We start from the raw sequence: 13,579 nt of genomic DNA, 5'->3' as shown, positions 1-13,579 counted from the left end.
CCATTAACCCTTCGTTTGATTCTACAAACGTGTATCTGTTCTTTTGTTTGTTTTTATCAACATAGCGAGTAGGCCTTTTAAATTATCGCCATTTCTTTGGTAGTTTGTAAAAGAATTTGGGACTGAAAACGCAAACCTGAAAACCAAGCAACATTTTGTTTTTCCTAAAACGAAACGAAACGAAACCACCAACCAAGCAATCAGCCGATGTATATGAACATTAATTAAGACTTGTATACTATTTTTATTTTATTTTGTAAACGTATTTAGCAAAGAAAACCAATACCAATACCATTACCATTACCAATACCAAAAACCAGCAATTAAGAATTCTCTTCGTATACAACCTGTTTTAAATAACGTTTCTCATTTATCGACATTTTATAGGTGATAAATTAGAAGTCGCTCAGTATAAACCCAAAAGTCACAGTCAAGTAAACGATACGCAATTCAATGAGTATGAAGAAGTATGAAGAAGTTTTCCGAGCACCACAAACCATACCAAAACATGACAGAGAAGAGAAGAGAGTAATCAGGATCAGTGCAGAGCAGAGAAGTGGATGAGGATGAGGCTGAGGAGAGGAGAGCAGAGCAGGAGAAGAGCAGTGCAGTTCAGAAAGAGAAAAGAATGAGATGAGATGAGAATGTGAGATCAGTGCAGCAGTACAAGTACCAGTACAGAGCAGAGCAGCAGTGTGTGTGCATCGATTGATTACAGAGGGCACAGATTGAATATCAGACAAGGCATTATTCAGAGAGAGTCGAGTCGAGTCGAGTCGCACACACACAGCATGCACACACACAACAACCAGCAGTACACGTACACAGCAGCTGGCCAGGATTCGATTCGATTCGATTCGCTTCGATTCACTAATGCTTATTGCACTTGATGATTGATTGATTACCTTCTATGAGACGCATCTAAACAATCCAATACCCCATAAAAATATATACTTACTTAAATTCAAACCATTTGTAGCAACAATGCAACAACAACAACAAGAACAACAACCAGTATAAGTAACATTGTAAATTAGATGAAAAGCGCGTACAAGCGAACATTTGTATATCCAATCCACACAATTTTTTACCATCTCTTTACCGTCTTTACCTTACCCATAAATGCAATCAGCTATGTAAAACTTCAAGGCGGCAGCCGAGAGGCCTCATTATTTGTACAATTTCGAGTATGTAGCAATCTGTGCTGTGGCCTGCCGCCAAACATTTCTGATAATCAGTGCGCAGAACACACACAAAACAAACTTATGAAAATATGTATTACATTTTACGACTTTCACTAGGCTTAAGTTGTCATAATCTTAAACGAGTAGAGTGTGCGTTGCGTTGCGGTGCGGTGCGGCGCGGCGGCAATGGCAATCCATCCTTCACAGCTGCCCCTGCCGCACGCCGCCTTAGCGTTAATTCACGTGTACGTTTACGAGTACCACACACCACATTCAGTTTCAAGCGAACTGCTGAACCGAACCGAACCCAACCTTAATCGTAACCCTAACCGTAACCGTAACCGTTCGGAGGAATATCTTAGCTTTCTTGTACGCATAAGTGACGACATGGAACTAACTTATCTCCAATGTTTAGTTTTAATCAAGCAACAATTAAATGTAATCTACCTTTTAGCAATCAGTCTGTATGCAGTTGTCGTCTGAGGTCAGCGCAATTATAATTAACGAAATTTTACACATTAATGTAGCGAAATACAAGATTCGAAAATACATAAGTATATACAGCAAATGAATGATGTAAATTCGAAAAGAAAAAACCCAAAAAAAAACAAAAAAAAACAAAAAAAAATAATGTTTAGCTAAAGATTTTTGTAGTTTTTGTGTATATATTTGAAACGTTGTAGCAGAGCAGCAGCGCGTCAGCAGAGCGAAGCAGAGATCTATCTATCTGAGCAGAAGTGTAAGTCTGAGAGTTGGAAAGTTGGATTGAAGGAGATTTCGAGAGATTCGAGGAAGGAGAAGAAAGGCAAGCAGCCAGCAAATTGTTAACGTAGCGTTCGTTGTCGGGCGGGCCATTTCACATCTACTTCATTTACTGCGACTTCTTGCTATTCACTCTATTTCAATCTGGTTTCAATATTTCGTTCGTTTATCACAATTTCACGCTCTTCCCACCCTTCCTGTAACATCATGACATTTACAACTATGTATTATTGTAATTTTTGTTGCAAGTTGGCTGAAAAGTAATGCGAAGCGCTGAAAAGACGGCCGCCCGCGCTACTAAGCAGCCACGGACCATCTCCACCCTTTGTTTGCAGTTCGATGATGGGGGATCCGGGATCCGGCCCATGGGGTAAGTCTCCTCCTTCCAAAACAGCACAAAAATTGTAATTTTCAGATTGGCTTCTGGGAATGTTCGTTCAACGCGCAGCCTCAGGAGGAAGGGAAGCTGTACGAGTTCGTTCCCCTCGAGGTGGCTGAAAGTATGACTAATTTTGTACGTATTTGAATATTTTTTTTGTTTTATTATTTTACCTTCCATAATAAAGAAGTACTGAAAATAAACATACACTTGTTTTAATATTATACACTTTTTGAATTTAAATAAAAAAGGCATTTCAATATTGCGCCTTACAGCACATTTTGCTATTTTGACGACGGTATATAATGTTATATTTTATCAATTTCATCAATCTATTAAATGTATATAGACATCCAATAAAAGCAAGTTTTTAGAATAGGCTAGACAAGTAGAAAATTGTTTCACGAATCGAATAAAACTATATGGGCATGGCTAAATGTTCTAGATAGCTAGTAATATTCAACGGAAGATCAAAATTTTGGACTCTTTTTTGTTTGACCATTTTCCCCAAAACCTTTTTTTTTTACGCCAAATGCAATAAAAGCGAGTATTTAAAATAAACCAGTCAATTAGAAAATGGGTTCCTTAATTGAATAAAATTATGTGGGCATGGCTAAATGTTCCATATAGCTAGTAATATTCCACGGAAGATCAAAATCGTGGAATATGTATAATAGAGATTGAGTTCATCAGTATATTTTTAAAATTGGACGGTATATTTTGGTATATTTCTGAGGGTCGGACGGTACATTTTAACGATAAGTCCGCGGTCACACTGACGTGCAAAATCAGCTGTTAGCCGCTCTAATTTTGTTTTTCCGGGGGCGTAAATTGACAATTTAATGTTTTGAACGGCTTCGAAAGCATTCCGACATGGACTCTACTGCCACACGTACTGTGACCTTTGTGTACAACTACAAGGACCATGAAAACAAAGACTGCGTAGCCCAGCTTGACATCAAATTCCCCTTCGACCAGGAGAATCTGGAGGAGTGTCTGACCCTGCTCCTCAACCAAATGGATCCCATGATGCGGTATCTGGACGAGAACATTAGTAGGTATTCCACGAAATTCAGCCAGAATTGTGTGATAGATCCCTGTTGTAGATTTGGAAAACCATCTGCAGGACTTTGTCGACACTGAGCACCAAAAGTTCCTGGACGACTACGCTGAGAAGCTAATCGGACAGGCGGCCAACGAAGAGCTCGACTTGGAGGCCATTGTGCGGGACACAGAGCGGCTGTATAAGGACGAGCTGCTGCAGTTTGCCGATCGTGTAGGCCCCAGGGACGAGGATATATTTGCGCAGAGTTTCCACCGGCTAGTGCACTCCTCTTCGTTGGAGGAAATCCTCAAACGGGAACGAGCCTACGCCAAAGTAATAGCCGGAATGACGGAGCACATGGACAGCGAGGTGGAGACGCTCAACACGAGCCAGCAGCAGGAGATGGACAGCCAGATCAATCAGCTGGACATAACCACCACCTCGGAGGACATCAACAACCTGCTGGCACAGCAGTACACCACCCAGAACTTTGTGCGCAAGCGCTACGAGTCGGAGCTGGAGGCGAAGATGGGTCACCAGAAGAACGAATACCGGGACTGGATCACGAGTCAAGTGAGCCAAATGTTTCAGGTCTCGCCGGTGGCCACGCCGCTGGGCAATCGCTCCTCGATGTTCGTGTCCCAGCAGCCGTCGATGGAGGAGAGCTTCACCATACATCTGGGCTCGCAGCTGAAGCACATGCACAACATCCGCATTCTCAGTGCCAACGTCACAGAACTATGCAGTCCCCTGCATGCCGAGGAGAGCTTAAATGGCCTGAACATGGCCCTGGGCCTCTATTCCAGCTCGCTGTGCGGTGTCGTCGTGCTAACGCCATCCATTCAGGCCGAGGCCAACAAGAATATCATTAAGAACGCCAACAGGTCCACAGAGTTTCACTTTGAGCAAATCGACGTTCAGCTGGAGAAGATCGAGAAGCAGATCCGCAGCCTCAGCACCACCGATTCGAACAGCACTCCGAGCACTGCCAGCAGCAACAGCAGTGCCGAGGGCAGCGCCACGCCCTCGCCCACCAAAAAGCACGTGCCCCGACTGAAAACAGGAGACTTCTTCATCACCAAGCACTCGAATTTGTCTCAATCCCATGTGATATTCCACCTGATCTCGGACGAGCCCATCAACAGTCCGAGCGAGATCAACTCCCGTCATCCGGTGATTTTGGGCCTGAGGAACATCCTGAAGACAGCCAGCAGACATGACATCACCACGCTGACGATACCGGCTCTCTTGCGCCACGAGATGAGCGAGGACATGACGGTGCAGTGGTGCATCAGGCGCGCGGAGCTGGTCTTCAAATGCGCCAAAGGATTCATGATTGAATCAGCGTCCTGGGGCGGCGCCGAGCTAAGGTCTGTGCTTTGTGTTAATCGATCGCCAGCCTCGCATTAATTGGTTTGTCCTTTTTGCAGCACTTTGCAATTGTTACTGCCGGATGACATATCGGAGAGTCTGTTCACCACGCTGGCGGGAATGGTGCCCAGCGTGTTTCATGTGGCCAATCCGAAGATACTCGTCGACACCAGCAGCAAGTCGTAGACTGCGTACGAGAGAACATTCCTCGAAGAACATTGAAGAAAAGACTACTTTAGTTTATTTGTATGAATATACAGTTTATTCAGATTCAGAGTTATATATTTATGTATATATATGTATGTATGTACCTATATATGCTTCGGTATTCGTCGCCACGCTCAAAAAGTTGTTTACTCGTAAATTTAACACACTCAGAATTCTTGTGTAAATGTTCCTGTATCAATTTTTGTCAATAATTCAATTGCAACCTTTTGTTTTTTGTTTCTCAATTTCCAAACTACAACACTACTGCTCGTACAATGTGTAAGTACATATGTGTGTAGGCATATAGTATATGTATATGCAGTTATGTGTTAGGTATAGGTATCATGTGTATATTACTTCCAAATGGTTTTTATCCTTTATCTTTGGTTTCTTAGACCCCTCACCATCTATCGCTGATGCATTGTCTGCCCGTGTGTTGTGTGTGTTGTCTGTCGTATGTGTTCGGTTATCTTTAATGATTATTATAATACGGTGTTTCACTGAATAACTCTGTTCTGTAACTTGTAAATATGCATTTTTGAAATATATATGTATATATATAATATGTATTTATATCTAAACAACTGTGTTCTGCGGTATATTACTATATTTGAAGGTTCTTCGTTAACAATTAATTAGGTTTCCATCGTCAATGCTGTGTTCTGTTGTGTGTTCGCTGTTTAACTTTTGTGGTTTATTTGGTGTTTAGCCAAGTACGTTGTCTGCGGTGTGTATCGTTTGTTTCGCTGCTTTGCAGTAATGGGAGTATAGGCTCAGAAAATAGTATTCCATAGAGGGTATTCCATAATGCGTATTTCGTTTGTTCGTTCGGCTTACGAGGGGTTTGGTTTACATAAAATTAGTGACGAGTGTTTTAGGTACAGGAACGGACCGCATTGAGTGTTTTTCTTTTGTCTGCGAGCGAATATCGATATCGCTTGGGTTGTGGGCTTCAAGGAATTGACATAAGCAGCATAAATCATTAGTGTTTAAATAAATTACATGGCTATAGCCGTTTGCCGTTTGCTTATAGATGAGCATTGGAGCCCCACAATCCTGGGGCTTGAGACAGCGTAAATTATATTAAACTCGAACTATAATTTATTGCTTCTGTTTGTTAATGTTAATAAATACTTTAAAATTACATCCTGGGCACAGGGCTGTGCTCCGCCAGTATACATTCGTGTCGTGGTGTCGTGTCTCTATTTGAATTTGAATTTCGATTGATTTCTTGCCTACATTGAAGAAAAAAGTCCACTACGAGTTACAAGTTGCATGCCAAAAGGGTGGTTATGATGAAATATCGTATTCTATATATTGTATGTAAGGTTCTTTAGCTTGATACTCGGCGCATGCCTTAGACTACGTTCTGTATGGATAGTATATGCCTACATATATTTTAGTTAAATCAGAATACAGATTAAAAGTTTACTAAAATTGAAACTATCACAAAAAAACCAAATACTTTATCAAAAGTACGATACAAATGAAATAAATTAGAATTAGAACTTTGAAGATTGAGTATGTTCGTCCGGCAGGGAGGACTGCTTCCCCCATTACATTTGGCTCTCCTTGCGCCACTGGAAGGTGCCCGACTTGACGCCAATGCTGGAGGAGCCCTGGTTGCTGCTGGAGGAGAGTATGTTGTTGGTGCGGCGGATGAGCTGGGAGGCGGCATCGAAGCGGCTGCGTATGAGCCTCATTGCCGGATTGCTGGACACACCACTGCGCTTGCTCTTGCTGTTTTCGGGAGACACAAAAAGGATTAGTTTTCGTTGTTGAGGATTGCTTGTACGTCCCTCGACTTACCCAGAGGAACTGGGCTGGTTTTCCTTGAGATTTCCCAGTATGATGCGCATGTGCGTGTCTCGGGCAAAATGATTGTCCGGCAGGGAGGCCTTGGCTGCGCCACTGCTCGTGCCGGCTCTGTCGTCATCCACGAATGCATTCAGCCCCGGCAGCTGGCCGGGGGAGCTCAGTTCGCTGCTGGGCGAATGCGGTGGCGTGGCATACAGCGGCGACATGCACTCCATGTCGTACATGTCCGCCTCATTGGTCATATTGGAAGCTATTCGCAGATTAAAGAATGAAATTCGTTTTGCGGTTTCTGTGGTTCTGATATTCTTACCGAGCTGATGCTCGCTGAGATCGGGCAGCATCTGTGAATGCCGCTGGCCACCGCCGCCGCCGCCGCCTCCGCCACTGGACTTGTGACCCGATCCAGAGGCATGCTTCGAATTGACCATCAGATTGTTCCGCGAGCTCAGTTTGCTCTGTCGCTGCAATTGCTGTGTGAAGGTAAGCGGCGCCTGCTGCAACGAACAAAACCCATTAGATTCGAAGGCCGATCGCCGATGGGCCACCTGGCCTGTACTCACATCATTGCTGCTGCCCGTGGACTGACTAGAGATGACGCTCTTGCGCTTGTGCAAACTGCTCGTGTCCGACTGCATGGTGTTCTGGTAGAAGTTGTTCGAGCTGTGCGTGGAACTGGAGGCGTTGAGCACGTGCAGCTGGCTGCCGTTGTGCACCGTCGCCGTGGTGGCCGCCGAGCAGACCGACGAGGCGGAAGCGTGGGCCGGATAGGGGGCCAGGTTCTGGTGCAGGGGCAGTGCCGGCGGCTGGTCCGGGGAGCGCAGCATGCTGGCGTGGGCATGGAACTTGGGTTCGTTGGGATTACTAGCATCGTCTAGGGGCGGTAGGGAGAGGTGAGGAGGGGCAAAGCATTAGTAACAGAGCAAAAGGATGCTCCTGCGTTTGGTCTTACTTTTGGTGTAGCTCTCGAAGATCTTGAGGATGCTGGTGCGACTCGACTTGGCCGCCAGCTTGATTGGCGTGCGCCCGCAGTGGTCCGACTTGTAAGGATTGGCGCCGAACTGCAACAGAGCGATGACGCACTTCTCGTGCCCCTCCTGGGCGGAGATGCCCAGGGCGGTGGCCCCCTGCTTGCAGGCGTGATCCGCCAGGGCGCCGTAGTAGAGGAGGATGCTCATCACGTCGTGGTTGCCCTGCCAGGCGCACGAGTGCAGGGGCGAGCGCGCCTCCAGGTCCATGGAGTTGACATCGGCCCCGGCCTCGATCAGGGTCTTGACCATGTCCGCGTGCCCCTGCCAGGAGGCCACGTGGAGGGCCGTGCGGCCCTCGCTGTCCGGAATGTTCACATCCACATTGGTCATGTCCAGCAGGTACTTGACGATCTCCAGCTTGTTCTCCAGCGCCAGGATGTACAGCGTGGTGCGCGAGTCGGCGTCCTTCGAGTTGACGTCGCAGCAGAACTTGAGCAGAAACTCCACCGTCTCCATGTGCCCCTCGAGGCAGGCCAGCCGGAAGGCGGTCTTGCCGTCGTGCGCCTTCTGGTCGACGAAGCTGGAGTGGATGTCCAGCAGGGCCTGGACGCAGTTGAGGCGCCCCTCCTGGGCGGCCAGGTGGAGGGCCGTCTTGCCCTCGTTGTCGCACTCGTCGATCTTCGCCCCCGACTCGAGCAGCTGCATGCACACCTCGTGGAAGCCCTCGAAGGCGGCGTAGTGGAGCGGCGTCCAGCCCGCGTTGTCGCGATGCGTCTCGTCGAGGCCGCGGTCGAGCAGCTGCCGCACCGTCTCCACGTTCCCCTGGGCGGCCCCAATGCTCAGCACCGTGCGGCCCTCGGAGTCCATGCAGTCGATGCCGCATCCCCAGAACAGCAGCAGCTTCACCACCGTGGCATGCCCCGCCGTGCAGGCGGCCCACAGGGGCGTGCGTCCCATGAAGTCGGCCAGGTCCGGGTCGGCGCCGTTCTCCAGCAGCAGCTCGCAGACCTCGGCGTTGCCCTCGAAGGAGCTGACCAGCAGAGGCGACATGCCGTCGTTGTCCAGCTGATCCGTGTTCGCCCCGTGGTCCAGCAGCGTGGAGATCACCTTGCTGTAGCCCGAGGAGCCGCACAGGGCGGCCACGCACAGAGCACTGCGTCCGTCCAGATCCAGGTGGTTGACATTCGCCCCGTTCTCGAGGAGGATCTCCACGATGTCGTAGTGGCCCATGTAGGAGGCGGCAATCAGGGACGTGCGACCCTGGCGATCCACCGAGTTGACATCCGCTCCCGACTCGATCAGCAGCTTGAGGATGTCCTCGTGCCCGCTCCAGGCGGCGGCCCTCAGGGCAGTGCGCCCCTCCTTGTCGGCGAGATCTATTTTGCAGGCCGGCTGGGAGATCAGAAGCCGCACCACGTCGCTGTGGCCGCCCCAGGAGGCGGACCGCAACGGGGTCCAGCCGTCGCGATCCGCATGGTTGACGTCGACGCGCTTCATCCTGCCTGTGCCGTCGTTGCAGGGCTGCGAGAAGCTCAGGAGGAGCTTCACCACCTCCAGGTGGCCGTTCCTGGCGGCGATATTGAGCGCCGTCTGGCCATTGTAGTCCTCGATCTCCAGGTCTATGGGACTCTTGCAGGCGTTGAGGGCCCGCTCCAGCAGCTGGTGGTTGCCGTCGTTGGCCAGGATGTGGATCAGGGCCTTGCCCTTGTGCAGTTCGATGTGGTGCGAGTCGGAGAGCTGGTGCAGCGTGCTGGACGCGTTGTCGTCCTGGCTCTCGTGCGGCGGCTCGCTGTGCTCCGAGGGGCTGCCCGCCCGCTGGGTCTCCAGCAGGCAGCTCTTCTCGCTGGAGAGCAGCAGGTCGGCCAGCTCGAAGTCGATGTTCTGCGACTTCTCCGACAGCTCGGGCGACATCAGCGAGGACTCGCAGGAGTTCTGCGCCTCGGCGTTGTTGATGCCCGTCTCGATGAGCAGCTTCAGCATCTTGGCGTCCGTCGGCAGGCTGGGCTTGAAGAAGTCGCACAGGAACTGGGCGAACGGCTCGCTCAGGTCGTTGGCCAGGAACCGCTCGAGCATGGCGCGGGTCTTGGGCAGGAAGTTGCCGTCGTACTTGAAGTCGTGCTCGCACTGGGCGCAGCAGTTCATCTGGTTCGTGTAGAAGCAGTCGCTCAGGTTGAGCCGCGACTCCAGCAGCATCAGAATGAGGTCCATGTCCACGTGGCGGCTGGCCAGGCACTCGCCCGCCTTGATCAGATGGTAGGCGAAGCGGCGCACCGTGTTGGCGCACAAGGTGTCGGCCACCAGCAGGTAGTACATCGATATCATCACGTGGCCCTCGTTGACGTCGCAGATGAACTTCTTGGTGGCGAACTTGACGTCCACCAGCCAGTCGGCGAACGAGTTGTGGAAGATCTTGAGGCGCTGGGCGTTCGCGTCGTAGGCGAGGATGTTGCGCATCAGCTGGAGCCGCTTCTCGAACTCCTGGCAGTCGATCGTGTAGTTGTGGGTGCGCAGGCAGTTGAACAGGAAGAGCTTGTCCACGTAGCCGGAGGAGGCCAGCAGGACGTTGAGCAGCGGCCGGATCTTCATGTACTGCTTCTTGTTGAAGGACTTCTGGCAGATATACAAGTACAGGCCGTTCAGGGTGCACGGGATCAGCTTGATCTCCCGGAAGCTGAAGAAGTTGTCCTTGATGCCGTGCAGCACCTTCTCCAGGTAGAGGATGCAGCCGTTCGACTTGATGTACAGCTGGTGGAGCGACTCGATGATCTCCTTGGTCAGCATGATGCTGTCCTTGAAGTCCGAGTTCAGCCGGTTGATGATGTACTCCTGCACGTCCTTGACCACGTGCGACTTGCGCAGGTCGTCCAGCGTGATCTTCTTGAAGCCGGTGAACATCCTGGTGATCTGCTTGGTCTGCTTCTTGGTGGTGCACACGAGGAACAGCCACTTGGGGAACAGGTGGATGTGGTTCGACAGCAGCTCCGCCACGTTGCGGCTCTTGTGGACGGCCGCGTTGCAGCGTCCGCCCTTCAGAGTGGAGATCAGGTGGCCCTCGTTGATGTAGTTCTCGTCGATCGAGTCGATCAGCAGCAGCAGCGCCGTCTTCGGCGGCGTCAGCTCGAGCAGCGGGAAGAGCAGCGCCTTCTTGAAGCACTCGTCGGGGTTCGTCTCGATGTTGTCCACGCTGAGGCACTCGAGGATCTCCGGATTGGAGAGCAGCAGCTCGTAGTACCCGTCCGCGATGATGGTGCGGCAGCTCTTGGTCCTCGGCAACGGCGGCGGCAGTGTGTTCGTGTGCTTCCTAGGCTTCTCGGCGAGCGCTGGCGGTGCCTGGCGTTCCTCCTGCTTCTCCGCCTGCTCCTCCTGCTCCTCCTCCCGTTTGCCATTCACCGGGCCGTTCTCTGTGAAATCAATGAGAGGCTTCGACGCCTCAGCCTCTGCCTTGGGTTCCGTCTCCTGCTCCTTGCCGGGCGTCAAGTCCTTGTCCGCCTCGGGCTTGTCCTCCTCCTCGTTGTTGGCCACCGCCTTGTCCTCCTTGATGGCCGCCTCGATTTCGCTCTTCTCCTGCTCGGTGCCGAGATCGGCTATGTCCTCGCCGCCGCCCTGCTGGATCGCCTGGCCACCGCCCGTGCCACCGCCGTTGCTGATGATCGCCAGCTTCGAGGGGGAGAGCACGCCGCTGCCCGATCGTCCCCGTTTGATGGGGATCTTGGACTTGGTTTTGCTGGGACTGGCGCTCGGCTTGGCAGCCGGCTCCTTCAGCTCCTTCTCGTTGCCCATGTCCTTGTCCTGCTCGCCGCGCTCCCTGCCGTGCTTCGGCGGATGCGTGCCATAGCAGTTGGCGGCCTGCTGATCGTCCGGCTGGTCCGGCAGCGGAGCCGGCTCCGATTGCTGGCGGGTCAGACAGCTCTTGGCCGCCTTGTTGATGGTGGAGGTGCGCTGCGACTGGAAGTGCCCCGAGTCCAGGGCCTGGGGGGCGTCGCAGTCGCCGGCCCCGCGCTTCAGCTCCTCGATGAGCAGCTCTTCGGCATTCGCGCTGAGGCTGATGTTGTTCATGGCCTCGTCCAGCTTGAACTCCTGCTGCTGGGCCTCCTCGCGCAGGAAGGAGAAGCCCTCGTCGATGATCCGCTGGCTGTCGTCGCGGCTGATCAGCGAGGCGTGGCTCAGGAGCTGCAGGACGATCTTGCGCATGAACAGCGAGAGGCTGTGGCACTCCGGGTTCTGGGACTCGATCAGGTAGCAGGCCAGCAGCTTCCTGTTGAGGATGCCCTTGGTGCCGGAGTTGCCCTTCATGATGGCCTGGCAGATGGAGGTCTTGCCGGAGCCGTTCGAGCCCAGGACCAGGCACCCGTTGTAGCTGGAGCTGGAGATGGCCGCCGCCTTGGCCCGGGCTGAGACATAGCCGGAGGAGGAGGCCGCTGCCCCGCCCAGGGCACCGCCCACCGGCACGGGCGGCTTCTTGCCCGCCGTCCGCTGCTCCAGGCACAGGGCGATCTTCTTCAGGACCCACTCGCGATGGATGTAGACGGTGCTCACGATGCGGCTGTTCGACTCCAGGCCGCTGCTGTGCACCAGCCCGTTGACCTCCTTGTCCGGCGAGACCTTGCGCTGCATCAGCGCCTCCAGATTGCCATCGGTGTCCTCCCTGGCGCCGCCCGCCGCCTCCTGGCCGTCCTCCTCGGGCGCCGAGCCGCCGTTCGTGTCGCCGTTCGAGTGCTGGGCCACCTCCTGGGGGAAGTTCTGCTGCACCAGATTGGCGAAGTGCTCCTCGCGCGCCAGGTTCGAGAAGCTGGCGTTGGGGCAGTCCCGCCCGCTGATCTCCAGCTTCTTCTGCAGCTGCGTGGTGTCCTTCAGGAAGTTGAGGATCCGCCGATCCTCCAGCTGCTGGTTGGCTGTGGCTGTGGCTGTGCCCGTGCCCGTGCCGCCGCCCAAGTGCTGGTTGCTGTACTTGGAGCCGCCCACCAGGGCGCTGGTCGAGGCACAGCCGTCCACCCCATCGCCCTCGGCGTCGTCCTCGTCGGCATCCAGGTCTGTGACCTGCACAGCGTTCCCATTGCGGGCGCTGGCCAGGCGATTCGAGTCCCGGTAGTTGGAGAGCTTCGCCTCGGCAGCAGCCGTGTGGCGACTCCGCTCGCCGCTCTTGTAGCGATCCGACTTTCGCAGTGGCGTGGCATACAGCATCTCCTTGCCACCGCCACCGCCCCCGCCGGAGGAGGCCTTGTGGTTCGCCGGCGTGGAGTTGCAGTTGCCTATGGAGTTGGCATTCGGATTGACGAGGCTGGAGGCCTGCTGATGGATCTTCCGCACGGACTCGTTGTACATCGCCTGACAGGGCAGATTTTCATAGATGTCATTGCGCAGATTATCGTTATCCGTGTGCTTAGACATTGCTGCTGTTTCTGTTTCTGTTTCTGCCGAAGAGCTGATTGCAGCTGTATCTGTATCTGTATCTGTATCTGGAGGATGCCGGTAATCCGTTTGCTGTCTGCTGGCTGCGGGTTCGTTCCCCTTTTCGCTGACGTCTGACTTTCCTGCCTTTCACTTAAGCCCCACAAATGACTGCAAATAAAAAGAAGGCCGGGAAAGAGGAGGTTAGTAATCTGCTTAGCCATCATTCAAATACCAATACCATGAAAATTCACTGGCATCGTACGTCTATCCCATGCCACTAATCGAATCATATTTGAGTCGAATAAACGTGTATTATTCGGGTGATAATTTGTTTAAATCGTTCAAATATTTCATGAAATTGGGGATCATATACAATTTTTTAAATTTTTTTACTAAAGGCTGAGTATAAAATAATAATGCAATTTGTTGTTTGCTATTACTTTTGGAGCACCTT

General features: G+C 52.0%; 2 protein-coding genes across 3 annotated transcripts; one reads left to right on the top strand and one right to left on the bottom strand.

Annotated features, from left to right (window-relative positions):
* The first annotated feature begins 3,126 nt into the window (after nt 1-3,126).
* On the top strand, nt 3,127-5,017 carry LOC6595257 (protein C12orf4 homolog). Its single transcript, XM_002020037.2, has 3 exons — nt 3,127-3,379; nt 3,432-4,740; nt 4,801-5,017. Exons 1-3 carry the CDS (start codon nt 3,199-3,201, stop codon nt 4,925-4,927), a joined length of 1,617 nt encoding a protein of 538 aa, XP_002020073.2. The 5' UTR covers nt 3,127-3,198; the 3' UTR covers nt 4,928-5,017.
* Nucleotides 5,018-6,238: 1,221 nt separating this feature from the next.
* On the bottom strand, nt 6,239-13,271 carry LOC6595258 (ankyrin repeat domain-containing protein 50). Of its 2 annotated transcripts, none has more exons than XM_026984574.1 (5): nt 7,716-13,271; nt 7,327-7,637; nt 7,077-7,260; nt 6,758-7,016; nt 6,239-6,688 (listed from the first exon to the last, which is right to left on the bottom strand). In XM_026984574.1, the coding sequence occupies exons 1-5, from the start codon at nt 13,120-13,122 to the stop codon at nt 6,505-6,507; spliced, it is 6,345 nt and encodes a 2,114-aa protein (XP_026840375.1). In that variant the 5' UTR covers nt 13,123-13,271; the 3' UTR covers nt 6,239-6,504. The 2 variants fall into 2 exon arrangements, with proteins under 2 accessions (XP_026840375.1, XP_026840376.1); XM_026984575.1 differs by having other exon boundaries at nt 7,077-7,257; nt 7,716-11,592.
* Nucleotides 13,272-13,579: the final 308 nt, after the last annotated feature.

The sequence above is a fragment of the Drosophila persimilis genome, unplaced genomic scaffold (genome assembly GCF_003286085.1).
Source record: "Drosophila persimilis strain 14011-0111.01,24,50 unplaced genomic scaffold, DperRS2 tig00000000-arrow-pilon, whole genome shotgun sequence".
NCBI classification, from domain to species: Eukaryota; Metazoa; Arthropoda; class Insecta; order Diptera; family Drosophilidae; genus Drosophila; species Drosophila persimilis.
The sequence above is the reverse complement of the archived record's forward strand: the minus strand, read 5'-3'. Positions and strand labels throughout refer to the sequence as shown.

Bases quoted from the DNA above. Each gene is read 5' to 3' on its own strand.
- LOC6595258 (XM_026984574.1), bottom strand. From the start codon at position 13,122: ATGTCTAAGCACACGGATAACGATAATCTGCGCAATGACATCTATGAA. The intron at 7,261-7,326 runs GTGAGTACAGGC...TGTTCGTTGCAG, and splicing joins CCACGGGCAGCAGCAATGAT to CAGGCGCCGCTTACCTTCAC. The intron at 7,017-7,076 runs GTAAGAATATCA...ATCTGCGAATAG, and splicing joins TCTCAGCGAGCATCAGCTCG to CTTCCAATATGACCAATGAG.
- LOC6595257 (XM_002020037.2), top strand. From the start codon at position 3,199: ATGGACTCTACTGCCACACGTACTGTGACCTTTGTGTACAACTACAAG. The intron at 3,380-3,431 runs GTAGGTATTCCA...TCCCTGTTGTAG, and splicing joins GTATCTGGACGAGAACATTA to ATTTGGAAAACCATCTGCAG. The intron at 4,741-4,800 runs GTCTGTGCTTTG...TCCTTTTTGCAG, and splicing joins TGGGGCGGCGCCGAGCTAAG to CACTTTGCAATTGTTACTGC.